At 39.5% G+C, this 19,028-nt stretch overlaps 1 protein-coding gene across 3 annotated transcripts; it reads left to right on the plus strand.

Moving 5' to 3' along the window:
- Positions 1–293: 293 nt before the first annotated feature.
- Positions 294–18,089, plus strand: LOC116732695 (ras-related protein Rab-38). Of its 3 annotated transcripts, XR_004341861.1 has the most exons (6): positions 294–981; positions 5,587–5,717; positions 6,181–6,330; positions 7,441–9,230; positions 14,361–14,436; positions 14,855–18,089. XR_004341861.1 is itself a non-coding variant. In XM_032583022.1 (4 exons), exons 1-4 carry the CDS (start codon positions 723–725, stop codon positions 7,648–7,650), a joined length of 750 nt encoding a protein of 249 aa, XP_032438913.1. In that variant the 5' UTR covers positions 294–722; the 3' UTR covers positions 7,651–9,463. The 3 variants fall into 3 exon arrangements, 1 of the variants encoding a protein (XP_032438913.1); XR_004341860.1 differs by having other exon boundaries at positions 14,361–18,089; XM_032583022.1 differs by lacking the exons at positions 14,361–14,436; positions 14,855–18,089 and having other exon boundaries at positions 7,441–9,463.
- Positions 18,090–19,028: the final 939 nt, after the last annotated feature.

Consider the following 19,028-nt stretch of genomic DNA (forward strand, 5'->3'; position numbering starts at 1 on the left):
AGACATACATATTCTATGTGTTTATGTGTAAACCCTCTCAATTTCTTAGAACGTCATTAGAAATATTTTTAATGTTCTCTCTCGTTTGTCTGACATTTAACAAATATAAATGACTTTCTTGGCGCTAACTGACCAAAACAGGACATGTTTGATCAGCTTTTAACTCAAAAATTCAATTTAAAAAAAAAAAATGGTGACGTGTCTTTTTGTAAAGCGTCTGTAAATATCTGCAGCTGCATCTGAGAGCGCGCGGGCGGGCGGGCGCGCGGGCGGGCGGGCGGGGGGCGTGGCTGTCCCCGCACAGAGCTCTGACAGCCGGGTCTGTCACCGCAGCGTCCTCCCATCTGAGCGGGGCCGAAAGGCGGACCGGGGCTGCAGGCGGAGCGGAGCGGAGCGCTCACTGACCTCAGGCCCGACGACGCACAACTACTCCTGGTCGTTTCTTGTCTCAGAGGCGCGAACTTTGGGCTACGGTAGTCCGGCCCAAGTCTTTTAACCTCTTGGGACGTTTTAAAGGAACTGAACGGGACAAAAACAACAACTCTGAAGACTTAAAAATTCTTCCTTTGCGATTTTTTTTCTGCGTCTACAGGAACAAGAATGCCTCTATAGCATCTTTTTTTATTATTTTTAATGGAAAGCTCTAAATATTCACACTTTATTTCCATGTATCTAAAGGTTGGGGGAATCTTATAGCCCAAATATTAGTGGATAATCAGTGAATGCATGACTTCGGATCGTCTCGCGCCGGAATCTCTAATTGGACTCATCATCCCGTCCCTCTCGCGATGCAGCAGGAGCGCCTGGTGAAGGTGCTGGTCATCGGCGACCTGGGTGTGGGCAAGACGTCCATCATAAAGCGGTACGTCCACCAGGTGTACTCCCAGCACTACAGGGCCACCATCGGGGTGGACTTTGCCCTCAAAGTGCTCAACTGGGATCACAAGACGGTGGTGCGGCTGCAGCTGTGGGACATCGCTGGTGAGTAAAAAAAAAAAAAAAAAAAAAAAAAAAGTTTCCCCTGATTATACCGGCTGATAAACCTCAAGGATCAGCTGCGGTTTCTCCTCCTGGTCGTTGAACGCTCAATAGTGTTGACGTAACGTTCAGACGTTATCGGGTCGGATACCGCAAACACTGTGAGCAGGAAATAATCTGCTATCGCGGCTTCTCTTGACTTTGAGAGGGGAAACTGAGAGACGAGCATCTTGAGACTTTGAGAGTTGTTTACCAATATGGCTCACAGGTCAAATAAGGCAGCGTGGTGGAACACGAGCTGATTGTTTCAGGACAAGTGTGTGCAAATTCTTTTGCTCAATATTCTGCTAATAATTTCGCAATTGCGGTGTTTCCGTTAAATGAGAAATTAAATTAAAAATCACATAATAAGGTTAACTCGATAAGTTATTTAAAAAGTCATGGCAGGGATGTAAACAGCTACATTATTACTATTCATGATTCAGTCATGGGTATAATCATCCATCCATCAAAGGAGACATAGGCGTTGGAGAAAAAGCCCTTTGAGAGCGGCTGCTAGTCGGCCATTTTACAAAAGAGCTGTGGATTCAAAATGTTCCACACGCAACTTTTTATGAACCGTGCTGTGCGAGTTCTGGCAGAAGCAGCTGAACATTGTCCGAAAACAAAAACAAAAACAAACCATCAGCCTCCAACCACTTCCTGTCGTCATCTTGGTTTTCGCCAGTAGTAACATCCGGGTGTTGATCACGTGTGTTTAGAAACGTGTTTCTATTGCGGTTTTGCGAAATACACCTATGTCGATATGGCTGAAAAAGCACCTTGTCCTGGTGTGAACACTTTTTTTTATAAAAGAATGCGCTTTGTGTTGTTGTTTTAAACGTGTTTCCATTGACCAAATTTATTTTGGTAATTTAAATTTGCGCAAGTTTTATGCTTAGTGGAATGGCGGCTTATTACATTTTCTGGCGAGTCGCCCCATTCTTCCACTCTTCTATACATTTTTAATAGAAGCTGTGCTCAGGTATGCTGAAAAACACATAAAATCACTGTAATTGTTTTGGAATTTGACAAATTGCCAGATGCATATTTATATTAATTAGGCTGTAGGCCAATACTTACATATTTGTGAAGTGTTGCCTTCAAGAACCTGTGTTCAGACCTCAACCAGTCTTTTTGCATAGAGTTATCCCCCCACCCCCCAAAAAACAAACTAAAAATCTTAGTTTTTGATTGCCCGGAGGTTTCAGTGTGAGTGTGCTTGACAAATTGATTTTGTCAAGTCAAGTTTCTTTTAAGTCATGGTTGAGTTATACAGTGTTTTTAGAACATCTGGAGATTAGATAGTTGCTTGATTGTGTGATTAAATTGTCTTATGCACATAGAAAATATACAGTGCTCCCCCGTTAACACCTAGTAATCATATTGCTCTAACTGCGTTCTCACCCTGGTTGGCTGAATCTTGCTGACACATCCAACAGTGATGGGGCATTATGTGACACATTAGCACCAAGAACATGTGGTGAGCCACCATTTCTGCTAATGTACGTGAAGTTAAAAGCCTCCTGTGTTCAGATAATGAATCCAGCATGTCTCCTCCTCCTGCAGGCAATTACCCTGTTGGGAACTGTGTCGCTGCTGTCCTCACAACTGTCTTCCCTCACTCATTAGCATGCTCTCGCTGAGCTACATGCACATCCTGTTGGCTTGGCTGCCAGGTCAGGTTCCAGCTGATAGGAGCTGTCATTTGCATGAAGACGTTTAGTTGAGGTGACACAAGAAGACTTTGTGCCGGCAGTGACGAGCTAGAGTAGTTGCGTGCTCTGTAATAGTTGGTTGTTGCATCAGGCGAATAAGTTTGCACACGCGATAAGTCATTATAAAACATTCCACGCCAAACATCCTCCAACTACTTCCTGTCGTCTTCTTCTTTGTCGCTTGGTCCAGCTGCAACATCCGGTTATTGATCATGTGAGCCGTGTCTCCATTGCAGTTTAGAGAAACAAACCAATTTCTATACGGTCACAAAAACCACTTTATCTTAGCGCCAAAAGCTTTTATTGAAAAGTTTTTATCAAAGTTGCGTTGTTTCCATTAAGGGAATTTATATTCCAAATGTCAAATTGTGCATTTATGTGATCATTAGAAAGGCAGGTAATGTCAGCAATGCAATAATTGTTTCTCTGTGTGAAAAGGGCAGGGAAATATGTATATGGGTTATTGACCATAACAGCAACATTAACATCGTATGTCGATACTGGGTCAAATTTCCATTTTAGTGCATCCCTAACAGGCTGTTAGCAGCTAAATGGTTGAGCTATCTGTTTGAGTTTTTAGGTAAAAAAAAAAAATAATAATAATAACACACAACAACCCTGCATTGTTCAGTTCAATGTTCTCACTGAAGTGAACACTGCTGATATTTATTCAAATTATTGGTGGATTTGTTTCTGCTAGCTTGTTAGCTTAGCATAAAGACTGAAAACAGTATAAACGAGTTAAATTAGCTCTGTTTAGCTGCTGTCAGACACAGTCTAGTCATGTGTGTATAATTGTCAAGGGGGTGTGTGTGTCTGTGTAAGTGTATCTTGCTGATTCACCTCTGTATTAAGATCATGTGGAGGAAGTTAGTAACTTGGACAAGACTTATTTATGCATTGTGTGTGTTGGTGTGTGTGTGCGTGGGTGTGTGTGTGGGTGTGTAACATTCAACAATGATGCATGCATCGTTCTATAAGTAGGTCTGATGGGTTTTTTATGTATTCATGGTAAGTCAGTGGTGTGAAAAACAGTAGAAGCAGTTCCTGTTCTAGAGAACAGGAACACTTAAACATAGCTTCACCAAAGCCGAAAGGGGCAGTAATTCAAAAGTGATGTTCATGAACAGAGCAAAAAAAAGACAAAATCCCATTATCTCTAGATAAGACAACAGAGCTACTTCCTTGGCTCTGAGAGTATTAGCTGTGTACGAAATGCTGGCCTTAAGAAGTTTCTAGTAAACTGTTTGACAACTCAGAAATTCATGTTGTGAATTTGGTTCTGAATTAACAACAACAAGCAAAAGGAAATGGGAAGTAGAAATGAGCCTTTGACCTCATTTCACGCCCTGAAGTGGGTAGTAGAGCTGGACCAGTTCTACAAAAAATATCCGTCATGTCTGATTGAAGCTCAACACAGAGGCTTAAGAAAAAGATATCAAAATACGTATTCTGCTTATGTTGCATTGCTTTGGCAACAAGGGGATCTAGGAGCCAGGGCTCCATCATGCTGCATTCAGGAGTTTTTATACATTATGCAGCATTACAAAGACTTATTTTAGACTTCAGAAAGATATCTCCCTGACAGGACAAGACAGAAATTATATCTGTGTCTTTGACATTTCTGGTACATCAGTAAAGTATGAAGACAGTTTCTCTTGTTTGTCTTGTTAGAAAAATCGATGAGAGGAAACACAACATGGAAAGTTGAACCACTTCACCAAAATTCTCCAGGACTCTGGTTCAGGGTAGATTTTATTAACTCCTCCCCTCTACCATCACAACAGACATTTGTTGTGATGAGATTTGATGCGAAATGAAAAAATGTCCCCTCTGCTACCCCTCTGTTTTGGGGCTACAGAGCAAGTTTGTTTCTAAATAAACAACCTGCAATGGCCCTGCTTTCGTTGGTGACATTGAAAAGCCAGAGATGATCTATATACTGCATTTATTACACACCCTGATGGAAACTGTAAGGATGTTCAACGTAGGGAAGTGAGATGCTGAAGACTCTAGACGTTGTAGAACCGTTAAGATTGATGCATATCTTCAGTTTCCCATTGAGCACTGGGATCACACCAGTAGAATGGCAGACTGGGATGGGGATCCCAGTGTTAAGAAGGTGGACTAAAGACTGCAGTGAGAACTCCTAACTTTTCAGGTGTTGGGGTTGAATAGGTCTTCTTGATGCTATCGTCCAGCCCAATGATCTTTGCCGCACGTCTTTCTCTTCTCTCACAGCCTACTTTCTTCTTTGACCAATCTCCAATAAAAGCCACTGGGGCCAATAAAGCCTTCAAAAATAAGAGCTGGTAACTTTATAAGACCTTTCAACCTAAACTTTTACAACTTGGCCAGGTTGACGAGCCATCAATGCACGGGGATAACATGCAAACTCAATGCAGAAAGACCTTCGAGTGTAATTCAAACACAGGACTTTCTTGCCTCGACCCAACAGTACTGCCAACTGCATCCACCATGCAGCCATAATGCAGATACTTCTGGAGAAAAATTGTACATTCAAGAGGAGGGGAGAGTTAAGCATACATAAACTGATTCTTTGACAGACCTGTATGAGCTTTTACTTTATAAAAACTTGACCTTTCAAATTTGGAAGGTAAAGACTCACAGGAAGCAACAGTGAGCTGGATGTCAATGTAGGAACAAACCCAAGTGTCCAAATTTTATACCAATGTACAAAGCCATAGCAGAAGAGGAAAAAGAAAGGCTAAAATCTAAAAAAAAAAAAAAAGGCTAATAGATTTTGATTACATTGATATCAGACATTGGTTTGGTAGAGCATCTGCATCAACAGAGCCTGATTTTTGTCAGCCCTGTCTCTCCCTGACAGGACAAGAACGCTATGGGAACATGACCCGTGTGTACTACAGAGAAGCATTGGGGGCCCTTGTTGTCTTCGACATGACCAGGTTGGCCACGTTTCAGGCTGTCCTGAAGTGGAAACGAGACCTGGACTCAAAAGTAAGTTTTACAAACCACCTAAGGAAAAAGCTGAAGGAAAGAGCTGCTGAAGCTGACCAAATAACTTTAAATTGCAAAAATCTGTTTACTATTCACTTCAATTCAGTTTGTCAAGAAAAAAAACTTCACAGAAAGTCAAACATTTTTATAGTTATAGGTGAGCTTAAATGATGATTTTTAAAACTACCGCATGTCTTTATGATGTTAAGAAACATTTGAGAACTAGTCTGCCTTAAACCTGTAGTATGTTTTTCTTTCCACTTGGGGGCAGCAGAAACAACTTTTTTTTTTTTTTTTTTTTTAACGCTGCTGACCTTTTAAAGCCCGGCCGATAGCAGGACCACAGCCATGGTCCTTGTGGACTCTTAATTTTACTGACTGATAGCCTTTAAAGATCCAGGGCTCGGTTTAGTTCATTTAAAAAAAAAATCATTTTCACTTCATGTCTCCTCCGTTCTGATAGGTCACTCTGAGCAATGGGAAGCCCGTTCCAGCCGTTCTGCTAGCCAATAAGTGTGACCAACGTCAACTCGGTCTGTGTCCCAAACTTCCAAAGCTGGAGAAGTTCTCCCAAGACCACGGCTTTGTTGGCTGGTTCGAAACATCTGCTAAGGTGGACTGTTATTTTCGTACTGACATAATATTTGCACTTCTTCATGTCTCTGAGGAGGGACTGTAAATTAACCGCAATCTTTGCTCACATTAACATCACTTCATTTCATAGCCAACCACTTTTAGGCAGTAGCTTCCAAAACATTTTCTTGCTTCAGCTGCCTCTGCATGACTGAAGTGTTGTCTTAATGCTGAAAACATTTTCCAATTTTCTTATGCACAAGAAGCTCATAGTAGAAAATATATGTATATTATTCAAAATCAGCAATCTTTTCTGGGCTAGAAAACATAACATAGCAGCACGTTGGTGTCAGTGAAATGCATCATTTGAAATTCACACTGCTGGTTTTTAAAGAGGTTGTAATCGGATTTTCAAAAACAGAGCAGTAGACACTAAATAGGGAAATCAGGCAAACTACATTTTAACTAAAACTAGCTGGTTTTTGACCACAAAGCAGAACTAAAAGTCTCAAAAACAACTCAGCACTGAGTTGCCTCACCTTTGGTGATGATTTGGTGGCACCTTTCTGTAGCTAACAGGTTTACAGCTTCCCAGTCCATTTAGATAAGTAACCAAGGAGCCGAGCGAGTCTTAAATGAGTTGAGTGGGTGGCCTTATTTTTTTAAACTGAGCCAAAATTCTGCAGCACATCTACATGCTAATGTTGTCAAAGTCATGCTAGCATAACTGACCTACTTCTCTCTCCCTTGCTATTTCTTTTTTATTAAAAGTTTTTACTGACTGATGAAATGTGATAAACTTGTTTTCAAGTAGTGATAGGGTTGACAATAGCAAATCTCTTCTCACTTTTTTATACATAAGCCTACATTTGAGATTTAGCTCGTTATGTCAACAACTTGACAGCTAAAACCAAATGGTACTCATCGTCTGCGAGCAACTTTTTTGCTGGATCTTGACGTATGACGCATGACGTCACGTTTCAGCGTGTCTACAGCTAACAATTTAATAAAGAAAATCAGCCTTTCCTTCTTAAAATTTTTAAATTGCCAAAAACACAAAAGCCAAAATATACAGTAGGGGTACAAATACTTATTCTTAGCTCTGTTATTATCACCATCCTTTTCTTGAACCTTTAACCTCTGTCTCCAGGATGACACCAACATCGACAGTGCCATCACGTGTTTGGTTAAAGCGATCACGTCTGCGGAGGAGGAGAAAGCGTCGCGTGACGCCGCTCCAAGCGAGTCCGACGGCGGAGTCATCGTTCTGCCTCGTTTCGACCACAGCGCCAAGGAGAAGGGACTCAACGGCTGCGCCGGGTGCACCTCCACCAAACCCAGACCCGGAGCCAGCGACTGATGCAGATCCACTAATATCATGGAGCGATGACTTCAAGTCTTCCACTTTCTAACATTTAGAAGTTTCCCTAACTCTCTGACGGTTTTTTGGAAAACTCTATTGGAGATGTTTTCTGACATTTTTGCTTTTCCTCCAAGTCTCTCTCTCTCTCTTTTTTTTTTTAACAAACTGGGTATTGTATGTTTTTTTTAAGACCAATTTAAGACTGACTTCAGTAACTTCAAAAGCATTTTCATGTGGCTGCTGTGTTGGGAAAGAGTTTTGAGACAAAATGAGGCACGAGGGCAGCATTCTTCTCAGAAAGATGATTGTTAAAAGCACATCAGCAGTTGTGAGACTTTTCTCTCTCCTGTCTTAAAGTCTTTTCTTACAAAGCATTTTTTAATTGTCCTAAATGTTTGTCTCTGGAAGCTAATTTCTCTGTGTATTTTGGAGTGATTTATTTATATTTTACATCAGTTAATTATTAGACAAAACTCTGTCATGTTTTACTCTGTTCTGTCTGCGTAAAAGCACAAACTTTCTGTTTTAATGATGCCTGTTGTTTTTGTCCTGGAACAGAAAATCTTTTCCTTTCTTTTCTTTAATGATGCATAAATTAACTACCACCCAGAGCACACGTCTTCGGAAGCAATGAGACCTAAACACATGGCGATGCTAGGAGGAAACCTTCCACAATGGCTCTTAATTTGGCCGAATCAGCAACTTTTTAAAAATACAGACATAGCAAATGCAGATTTGAGCAGTTTTGGAATAAACATTGCATTAAACTTCCACAAAAGAATAATACAAGTATCATAAAAAAAAGTATCAATCCTCTTTTTGTAAATTCCTTTAAAAATGACCACAAATTCCCCACAGTAGATATTCAAGTTGCCTTTTCACAAAAGCTTACATAACATTTGCAACTCTAAATAAGTTTTATTTTGTTGGACTGAGGGCAAAAACAGCTATTTGGCTTCTAAAGGTTGCAGACTCTTGGCTCAAGGCGTATCTGTGTGATAAAATGACCAATTCCTAAATCTAACATTAGAATCCGTTCCAATCCTCGAATGTTGCTCTTTAAATATCCTCTGTATCCGGTCTGACTGAGGTAATTTGCAAAGAAGAATCTAAATAATTTCAGTTTCTAAATGTAGAAAGCTGGTAAAGAAAAAAACACTGAAAGCTCTCTGGCTGTAATAGCTCTATTTCCTGATAGTCCTCCAGATTCTTTTAGAATTTGACAAACTAGGATTTGCCGGATCAGTCTTAGGTTCTCCATTTTCTGTCGTTATCAGTCACCGTCTCTCCGGGTGACGGTCTGCAAACGGGACACGTCGCTCTTTGTTCAGGTGTGGATGTTTGGCCTTCTCTGTGAAGACGACTTGTATCCTGGACGCTAATGAAAGGCCCCCCTTTCCGGCTCTTTTTCGCCACTTTTCACGAGGTTAAATGTCATCGTCTGGGAAATCTCTCCTTTAAATGACATTTTCCATCTCAGATGTTTCTCCGTATTTTCCGTGAGCTCCAGCTTTTCGTTTCCCACATCCTGCTGCATGTGTCAGCAGCTGGGAGCTTCGGAGTCAGTCCTCTAATGGGTGAGTGTTAAAAGCAGCAGCGTCTGAGATCTTTCTTTCTTAATGGTTCTATTTCCTTTTGTTTCTCTACCTAAGCGCTGAAAGGCGGTATAATTTCTTTAATCAGTGTGAAAGAATAATGCTTCCTTTGTGGAGCGTGTTCTTTTGTGTCATGTATCAGATGCCATCTATGTTGCACAGAGTCATAAGCCTGTAAATGTCTTCCTTAAATGAAATCAACTTTTTCTTCTTTTTTTTTGCCAGATTTGTTGACTCGTTGAAGGTTAGATACAAAAGACAGTTCATTCACGCGACTGAATGGGATTTCTAAATTGATATGTAGTTGGAAACTTAAAAGATAAGGAGCTCTTTAACTGTTAGAAGAAAAACACCAACAGGAGACATAGCAAACCGGTACCCTACCAAGGGACTTAAAAGTGCTTTATGTCGACAATTTCAAGCGTACAAAATGTTTCAGTGTTCATCCAAACACAATCATTAGCTGTACTAAGTGAAATCAGAAAATGTCTTTGAGCTGTAATTTAAAAAAGCTAAAACATTGGCTTCTGATCTGATCCACTCTAATCCAGCATTTCCATTTCTCTTCACAACTGTGTCATCAATACACCTTACATTGATTAACTGTGCTGCATTTGTATTAAACAAAGAAGCAGACATGTTGCTTATGTTTTCTACAACGTAGAAACACAGTTTTAAAAACCTTACTCTCTGGAAATAGGCTGTAAAAAAAGACTTTAATTTGATTGTGTGGGGGTTTCACAGTGACCCCCAAGTTCATTTGCTGTTCAGGTTCATTGACTAATTTGAACTGATTTTCTTAAACTCCTGTCAAAACCCAGATAAGACCTCATATTTATGTCTAATCACTCATTCATTTGGCTCAGACACTGAGAAAAAGAACTGAAGCTAACATAGGTAAATGGGGGAAGGTTTAGAGAGATTGGTTGTTGAAGAACCTGATCCACAGACAACACAAAATATTTAGTACTCACGGAAAACATGTAATTAGTTAAAACCATTGCCAACGACATTGATTGTCTTGTCTGAGGAACTTAGTTGTTGCAAAAAAAACAAAAAACAAAAAAAAAAACAACTTGCAGTCACAGTGATTATCTGGTAGATGACTTACCACTGGAGATCATTGTTACAGCTTGGGGGAAAGTGATGTGTTGACTCCTGGTCCTTCAGTTTTGTGTTGCTCCTTAACTTAAAAACCTTAAATTATTTTTACAATCCTGGAGCATAAAGCCTTTCCTACAAAAGACTTTGTTTTGGTAGATGAAGAGAAACCCACCCTTTGACAAATGTCACCTACATTTCTGTAATAGAGGATATTCAGGCAATGTAAGAGTGCTCACTCCATCCTAATTGACATAATCCCATCAGACATGCTCTTTATGATAATAAAATGTTTTTGTTTTCGAGGGGCTTGGCTCCTCTCTAAAGGCTCTTTTTGTATAAGAAAAGCTATAAAAAAAAATTTATCTGATTTGGGGGGGGGGGGGGGGGGGGGGGGAAATAACGTAGAAGTTAAATGTAAATTATTTTTCGTTCTGTCAAGATTTACAAGGTTTCTAGCTCTAAGAAATCTGCTAAAACTGACTCATCATATCATGCTACCGAGAACATTACAGCAATGGTTGCGGATGCCGGTTATTTAAGGATAAGAGACGCACATAATTACTGTAATTAATACAAAGCATTTGTGCTTTAAGCCACTAGAGGGCGCCACGCGGTGTGTGGTTTAATTGCTTGCCTGAAGAATTGTTACCGAATAATAATGACGCTTGTCTTTTGAAGCAGCCTCCATATGCTGTGCGTTGCGTCCTCCCCCGTTTTCTCCAGTGGGAGGGTAAAAAAACAAAAACAATCCAACAGCCTGTGTGCGTGTGTGTGTGCGTGTATAGATGTGCAGTCACTTCTCGCTTCACATCCACGTCCCGCTTTGACTCCATGTGCTATTGATTAATTTCGTCTCGCCGCTGCGAAGCGACGCTGACCAACATCAGTGCGCGGCGGAAGCAGGCAGAGCGAAGGCGGGAGGCTTTCGCCTGATGTCCGAGACCAGAGACAACCGCTAATTCACCAGCTGAAGGGAGATAATTATTGTCAGAGCTGCTGGTGGGCTGGAGACTCTTCCGGGTGAGCGGGGTTTTCTTCACTTCTCGCAGGGGGAAAAGCGCAGTCTGCACATTTGCTCGTCTTTGTGATGGAAGTGCTGTTGCACCTCGGAGGGATGTCGGCTTCAGAGGACAGAGCCTTCACGTGTTCTGCTGTGAGTTAAAAACGCAACTAAAATTCCTGTTTTGTTTTGGGTTTGTTTTTGTTCTTGTTTTTCACCGAAAGACCACGTATTGATTTAGTATCTATCTTGTCCAGCAATGTAATTACACTTATTTAGTTTGAATTGCACGTGGAGAGCGGAGACTTCGTTTGGCTATTGCCTCGGAAAAGAAAGTATTGTCGTGATTTCTTTTTATGTGTGTTGTATAGCTATATTTTATGAACTTCATCCAAAGAGGGATTTTAACAAATTTCAGTGCTGAGAGTTGTTGTTGAACTCTTTTTTGTAAAACACAAACAGGCATCAATTATTGAGTACAATTCAGTCTGTCTGGACATCCTTGATGAAGGTGTGTAAACAACACTAACATTTTCTACTTTTATTGTGTTTATGCTACTTAGCTTTTCTTCTTCTTCTCCTTTTTAGATAAATGTATCTTTAATTTGACAAAATCCCTGTTGGCACTACTGTTGGGCATTTATCGTATGTCTATTAATCGCGATGTATTTCTTATTATGTTAAGAATTTTGAGTTATTATTCTCACGATAAATTCCAATTGATGATATTTAAGATCTCTCCAGACACCTCAAAAATGTCTACGTTGTATTTTCACCACTGTTAGTTCATTGAGAGAATCAATAAGTTTGAGAACAAGATTAAATGCAGTCACTGTGTGCAGCTTAGTGATACAACTAGGCCTGTCACGATAGCAAATTTTGCTCAGCGATTAATTGTCTCAAAAATTATTGCGATAAACGATAATATTGTCTGAAGACCTTTTTACACTGATTTAATGGAAATGATGTAATAATGCATGCGATTTCCTGCCAAAGATAGATACACTTTATTTTCAAAAGAACTCTTAACACTGGAACTGATAAACAAAATAAACAAAACAACCAAAAACAAAAATAAAATGGATTCTCAGTCTCCATTAACAAAAAATGTACTTGAATAAAAACTAAACAACATAAAGCCAAAGTGTAAATAAATACTTCATTCAATCAAAAGAGTGCAGATTATGAAGTCTGTATATCATGTTGCCCTTCAGTAATAATTAGATGTAAATAGAGAAAATTGGCACATCGACTACCTGATGCAATAGTTCACACTACACGGTTTTTTTGCGCCTATTTTTCCCCTTACAACAATCTTAGAATGTCGGCCTTTCTAAGATTGTCGCTTGCGATTTCTTAACCGATCATCCTGTAGTATTTGGTGTGGTAGATCTTCATGGCCGCTCTGATCTAAATCAGGGTTTTTCCCCAACTGGGCGCTTTAACGCACCTTGTTCAATGTGACAGGCAGCCAATCAGAAAGCATGGATTCTCCTCCGCGCTTTCTGAGGGGAAATTACGTCGGGGAATCCCAAACAGCTGATACGGCGCAACCCGAAGTCCAGCGGACATTGGAGATATGTGGAAACAACATTAATGTTTATTCAACATGCAAAGAATATAGAAATGACAAGGGGAGGAGTTGGAGCGAAATCGCTACTGCAGTTGATAAACCCGGTAACTTTTCAGCTGTTCTTCGTTAACGTGACGTAAATAGGTTATAATGATTTTCATTCAGTCAGGACTTTACGCTGACACTAGCCACATGCATTGCAGGTAGATTGTTGTAAAGCATTGATTAATGCCTGGTTTTAAAATTAGTTCACTGAACTTGTAGCCATTATTTTGTGCCCATTGTTGGACACCACACGGCAGGACCGAACCCGATGGAACCGTTATACCTAGGATTTCTGTCGGCTAATGTGTGGTCTGTCAGGTTTTGAAAATGGGCCGACAATCGGCTGACAGCTCTAAGATCGTGCAGGATAAGATAGTGTGCGCTGGGCTTTACACTAAGGAAATGAGGAAGGGAGGGTCAGTGGAAAGCGAGCCTTTTTTCATTCAGTGTCATCAACAGAAAGAGAAAAAGGCCGGAAGAAACTATAAAGCGATAATTGAAATGAGGTCGATAGTTTTAATTTATCGTGCGATTAATCGATTTATTGTTTATCGTGACAGGCCTATATACAAATGACCCTTCTTTATATGACTGGTGTGCTAAATAAGTGGATTACAAATAGGAGTGTTTTTCAAGAGCGGTATTGTTTTGTCTCGCTGTCACTGTTATACAGTTACACCCAAAATAAAATCACTAATAAAATATTGTAATGAAACTTTTAAGTCCATATTTCCCACCCATAGTTGGCACCCCTAATAGTTCCTATAAAATAAGAAAACATTTTTCTCTTTTATGTCAATCAGAGTATCTAGGAGCCTTTAAGTATAATCCCCTCACAGTCTTGCATAACTGGCTTGAGTTTCTGTTGCGTATGAAAATACGCAGCTTTAGGTAAGTTTTGTACAAATCAGATACTATAACACAGTTGATGTTCAGCTAAGTTAGGTTACCATGGATTTTTTGGGACGTGATAAATTCAAGCAGCATCTTCATCACATGTCAAAGACATATGTGTTCTACTGCTACTGTTTTTAAGTCAGTGCAACTGAGGTTGTCTTGTTTTATTTATATGCTGGATTGCCGATGAAAACGAACCTCCAGGGTACCCTGGATTATTGGCATAGTGCCATATTTGTATGGTTATGAATGTATGGTATGTGTTCTCCTTCAAAATAAAGAAATTGACATTATGAGTTGAATCAAGCTGCAATGCTAGATTCTAAAATAGCACTGCCACTGACGGACCATTCCACATATAACAATATAGTTAAACATACGGTATATCTGGCATTTTAAAGGACAAATAGAGACTAAACCGACTTTCATACTGTGCATAATTGTTCAGTCAGTTCATCTCATTTCTCCCAAATGTGCCGTGAATTCCCAACAGACCCAGTACAGCATGAGGATGGCTGCATCTGGAAGGTTTATCACCTGTTTGCTGCTGATGCTACACTCCACTAGAGGTTAGTGTTCGGTTTGTCACTATAGAACAACCTGACTCTGAGTCCCTCAGCTTCGTTTCAAACATCTTTTTGTGTTGCCTGACGGTAAGTTCACCGGGTTAACGAACCGTAAAAGTAATAAACGGCTGAGAAAAATTGGGCTTCTATACTCCACATGATGCTTGTCAGGGCTTTTTGTACCATCTAAATGCCACTAGAGGGAGGTATTTGCGTTTTCTTTCTCTTCTGGTTCAAACGCCAAGTCTCTCTTTCACCTTGTTTCTGTGTCTGTCCTAGCACAGGCAGCTTCTATTATCATCTCACACCTTCACACCTTCCTTCACACAGATTTCTGATTCTTCCATGGCTTTTTCCCCCCTCATAAGTCGGGTTGTTTTCTTTCCTCTTTCTCTTTCCCTCTGTCTCTTTCTTCCTGTAGCCCAGAATCCCTCTGAGGACTCCTCTACCTCCTCCGACATCTTGCTCAGCCCTCAGAGCCTCGTCAGCCTCTTGCTCCTGGCCCTGACTGTCACCTTGTCTGGCACCGTCTACCTGTGGATCCTCAGATACGTGTGCATCGGCTGCTGCCAGCCCGTCATAGTCGGCCCGGAGTCTGAGGCTCTGGCAGTGATGGTGTGAAGACGTCAAGTCGTAATTAGATCCTGGGAGTTATTAACATGCTTTTTTTCTAATTGTACATTTTAATTTGCTTTGTTCGTGAGAACAGAGGAACGGTGAAGGTGGTAGGGGGATGTGGCTCACCACCCAGGGGGTGGCTGTAGTTGGAGAAACTGAGTTTTTTTTGTGAAAAGTGTACTTACTAAATCACACAAAAGTGCAAATTGAGATTTATGAAGTTGACGTTGGGGCCTTTGACAGAGAGGCTTGCCTGGGGCTACATTAATTCAAGTGATGCCAAGGTAATCAGAATGACACTAAATATGCCTGTGATTAACAGCATAGCTATATTCACTGTGTGCTAAGCCAAGTATTTGTTACAGAGATGGAGATCCAGAAAATAAAATGTGACAGTCTTCATTCAGTACTTCAAGTTGGCCTCCTGACCTCTAGTCAAAGAAACCCTTTGAATTTTATACCTATTTTTTTATGTTTAACTTCCAGAGCAGTTCACGATGTTGAAAATGTACAGGATTCTGAGTTGCTGGTATTTTTTTACTTCCTTTAAAGGGGCAGTATTTTGTGTTTTTCAGACACATAGTGCCACTTTATAGCATAACGAAGTAACTGAACTTCAGTTGTAATAAAATGCTGTTGAGTCAAATGTGACTTAAAAGAAATTTTGCTTCCCAATTTAACGCCTTGAAATTGTGCCACTGTCTCTTTAAAACTTCTGCTCTTTCTGAAACTCCAGTACACTTCATTAAGTCGTCGCGACGTCGTTCCTCCATTAACCCTTTAACAGCGTTTTTACCAGCGTTGCTCTGAGAAGTAGCTCGTATAATGAGCTCAGCATTTCAGATGCGCAGTTCGTATGTTTATGATAAGGAAATCACATTACAGCATGAGGTAAAGCTCAAACAAAGTCAGTTTTACATAATACTGCCCCTTTAGAAGCATGAGAGGGTCTGGTTTAGTTTTAGGGTCCAGTTTAAAGCCAGTGTGTTTTAGCTAATTCTGGAGATACCATTTACACTGCATAGCAAGTTTGAGGAAACGAACCAAATTTGGTCATCTGTGGTATTTAGATTCATGTAACTAATATTTTTTTTACCTTTTGTTGCATTAAGCCGCTTTAGCTAACATGTTAGCAAACATTTGTCTGTTTTAAAATTAAGCACACAAAACCCAATGCTATTATTCATTAGTGTCATGATAGTGACTACTGAGTTGTTTGTTTAATTCAGTATTGGCGCTATTGATGCCAATTAATCTGGTTTCTGTCACACACAAAAAAAAGCAACCAGCTAATCTGCTAGTTGCTAACTTTTCCTAACTTGACCTGAGAGGTGATATCTGTCCAAAGATAATACGATTTAGAAGTAGAAGAAATGCAGTAATGTAGGGCAAGATTTTAGGGTCCCTCTGGTACTGAAAGCCCAAAAATAAACCATAAGTGTGGAAATTAGTTGAATAATAAGCTAACAGTTAGCTAAAAAGAGCTGAAACGCGCAAGAATTGAGGTAATCTTCTTACAATGAGTCACACAAGCATGCAGATATGTTTTAAAAAATTATTTGTAATGTTGAAATTGAAAGGCTTCTTTTTTTTTGTTCAAATCTAAGTCATTTGAGACCAGGCATTTGTCTGTGCCAAGTCCAGTCCAATACTGTTTAAATAGAATTAAATTAGCGCCATGGATTTTGTTGGTGAACTATAGAACTTTAAATTGCAGTGACAGTACACACACCATTTTGTCATTATTATGTGGTCCACATTATCAGTGGGATTGTGTCCTGACTCACTCACCACTGACATTCTGAATTTTAAAAATTGTCCAAAATATGCATAACTTGGTGGATAATTATTATTACCTAATAATTGGTTTTAAATCAAAACTTGCAAATTAATGATACCAGTTGAATAAACTAGTTGTTTATATAGGTGAAAGTATAATAATTAAGGACTCAATTATCCTCTCAGTCATATTTTTTAAAATGAGAGTACTGTTATTGTGGTCTACTCTATAACCAATTTGTTATTTGTATTATAATGCAATAATTTGTATTATAATGCAATAATTTAATGAAACAAATGCAAGTCTTTGTTTAAATATAATAAACACCAGATCAAGGTGGTGCTGTAAAGAGTTCTGTAGTCCAACTCTGTTTACATCTTTTACAACGTCCCACATTTCATTCATAAATAAATGAAATGTCTGTCCAGCCTCTGCCTTTGGATGAGTAGAAAAATAATATTTCAGATGCCTGAATGATGGACTGAGGGTATCTGTTAGAAACCGACTGTCAAATCTACATTTTAACAGATCGCTCTCATAATTCAGCAGCGCCACGTTTCCTGAAATCTGGCAGAATGAATAAGTGATCTGAGAGAATTTCGAGCAGCCTCCCGGCTTAACGGCGGCCCCATTTGATATTTTAGCCCACAATTAGTCATGCATCCACAAAATCTACAGCTTCTCCATCATATGTGTGCTTTCTGAGGGACTCATCTTTGGAGCAGTAACCTCCATAAATCATGCTCTTGGTTCTTTGCATCCACAGCCCCTGTTGAGTCCCACCTTTTTTTAAGGCTCAGACTGATGTCGAAGTCTTCAATTCGCTCCGACATCGCTCTGATCTGACTGACAGGCTGGACTCTGCAGCGGCCACTCTCAGGCAAAGTGATATATGTATTGTAAGAGACGGATAACGAGCACGTGTGTCTTGTGTTACGAGACTATGAGATCAGATCAGGTTTGACGAGAACAGTATCTCGTCCTGTTATATCCAGTTTGTCATAAAACAAAAATATTGTAGGGTAAAAAACAGAAAACCCTTTTAGCATGTCTGGACACCCTGAATGCCTCGAAATAATATGAATAAAGAAGAATTTCACATGTTTTTATTTCTATAATGTCAAACTTTAAGAGCTTGTGTGAAGCTGCTTGTTTTATATCCTTACTTATACCGTACTGTATCACTGTAATTCTTATGGTAATTAAGTATTTTTGATGAACTGTGTAAATAAAAATCATTAAAATGGCTCAAACACTATCCATGTCATAATTTCTATGAGGGAGGCACCGATATGAACATTTGGGCCGATATGGGTATTCGATATTAATGTTGCTGTTATGGCCGATCACTGATATTTACCAATTTTATATATATTTCTCTACTGTTTTGTCACCTTTAGAAAGAAATGACCAGAAACGGACGGCAACAAGATGGAAATAAATATTGGTTGTTAAAATTGGCCCAGTTTTAGTGATCAGGTCAATAATGATTTGTCAAAAAATTACTCATATCGACTGATATCGATGTTAGTGCCGACATATCGTGCAACACTAATCTCTATATTTGTATACTATCCTGAAGATTTTATAAAACTTAAACTAACTCTTGAAATATGGAAGACCCTTATTGAAGCAAAAGGCATTTAGCAAATTTTGAAACAATAGATTAAACGATCCTTAAGGTTCATACTGAAACAAAAACTATAGACTAACAGTAAAAATAAATATCTGATAAAACACAACACAATAGCTATCAACAAAGAAATGAACTGTATGGAACACAATCAGTAACAAAAATAACAACCTCAAATAATCCAAACTCAACCAACATTTTACTGCATGTGAGATTTTTGTATCTTTTATTTAGCAACCGACAAAAGCAAACTGTTAAAGTTGTGACATAGATGGGTATGAAGTGGTTGATTTCTGGTTCAAAATGGAAGCAGATTTAGATGAAGTGGTTCAGTCGTACAAAAATAACTTTAAACCTTGGGTCAATTCAACTGTATCTTGATTGTTTTGTTGTGTTTTCCTCCTGGCTGACTCGCCACATAATAGAAAACTGATTGCTGTAAGAATTTGAAGAGAATTTGTCTGAGTCCACCGCTGCGATACTGTTGCCTCACATCTAGAAAGCTTTCTGTTTTTTTTTTTTTTTTGATGAAATACAGATCTCGAGTGTCTGGATTAATGTGTC

The sequence above is a fragment of the Xiphophorus hellerii genome, chromosome 14 (genome assembly GCF_003331165.1).
Source record: "Xiphophorus hellerii strain 12219 chromosome 14, Xiphophorus_hellerii-4.1, whole genome shotgun sequence".
NCBI lineage: Eukaryota > Metazoa > Chordata > Actinopteri > Cyprinodontiformes > Poeciliidae > Xiphophorus > Xiphophorus hellerii.

What these genes read in the sequence shown, in the direction of transcription:
- LOC116732695 (XM_032583022.1), top strand. Translation starts at nt 723, where the DNA reads ATGCATGACTTCGGATCGTCTCGCGCCGGAATCTCTAATTGGACTCAT. An exon ending in GCAGCTGTGGGACATCGCTG is followed by an intron (nt 982 to 5,586) that starts GTGAGTAAAAAA and finishes TCTCCCTGACAG; the next exon opens with GACAAGAACGCTATGGGAAC. An exon ending in GGTTCGAAACATCTGCTAAG is followed by an intron (nt 6,331 to 7,440) that starts GTGGACTGTTAT and finishes CTCTGTCTCCAG; the next exon opens with GATGACACCAACATCGACAG.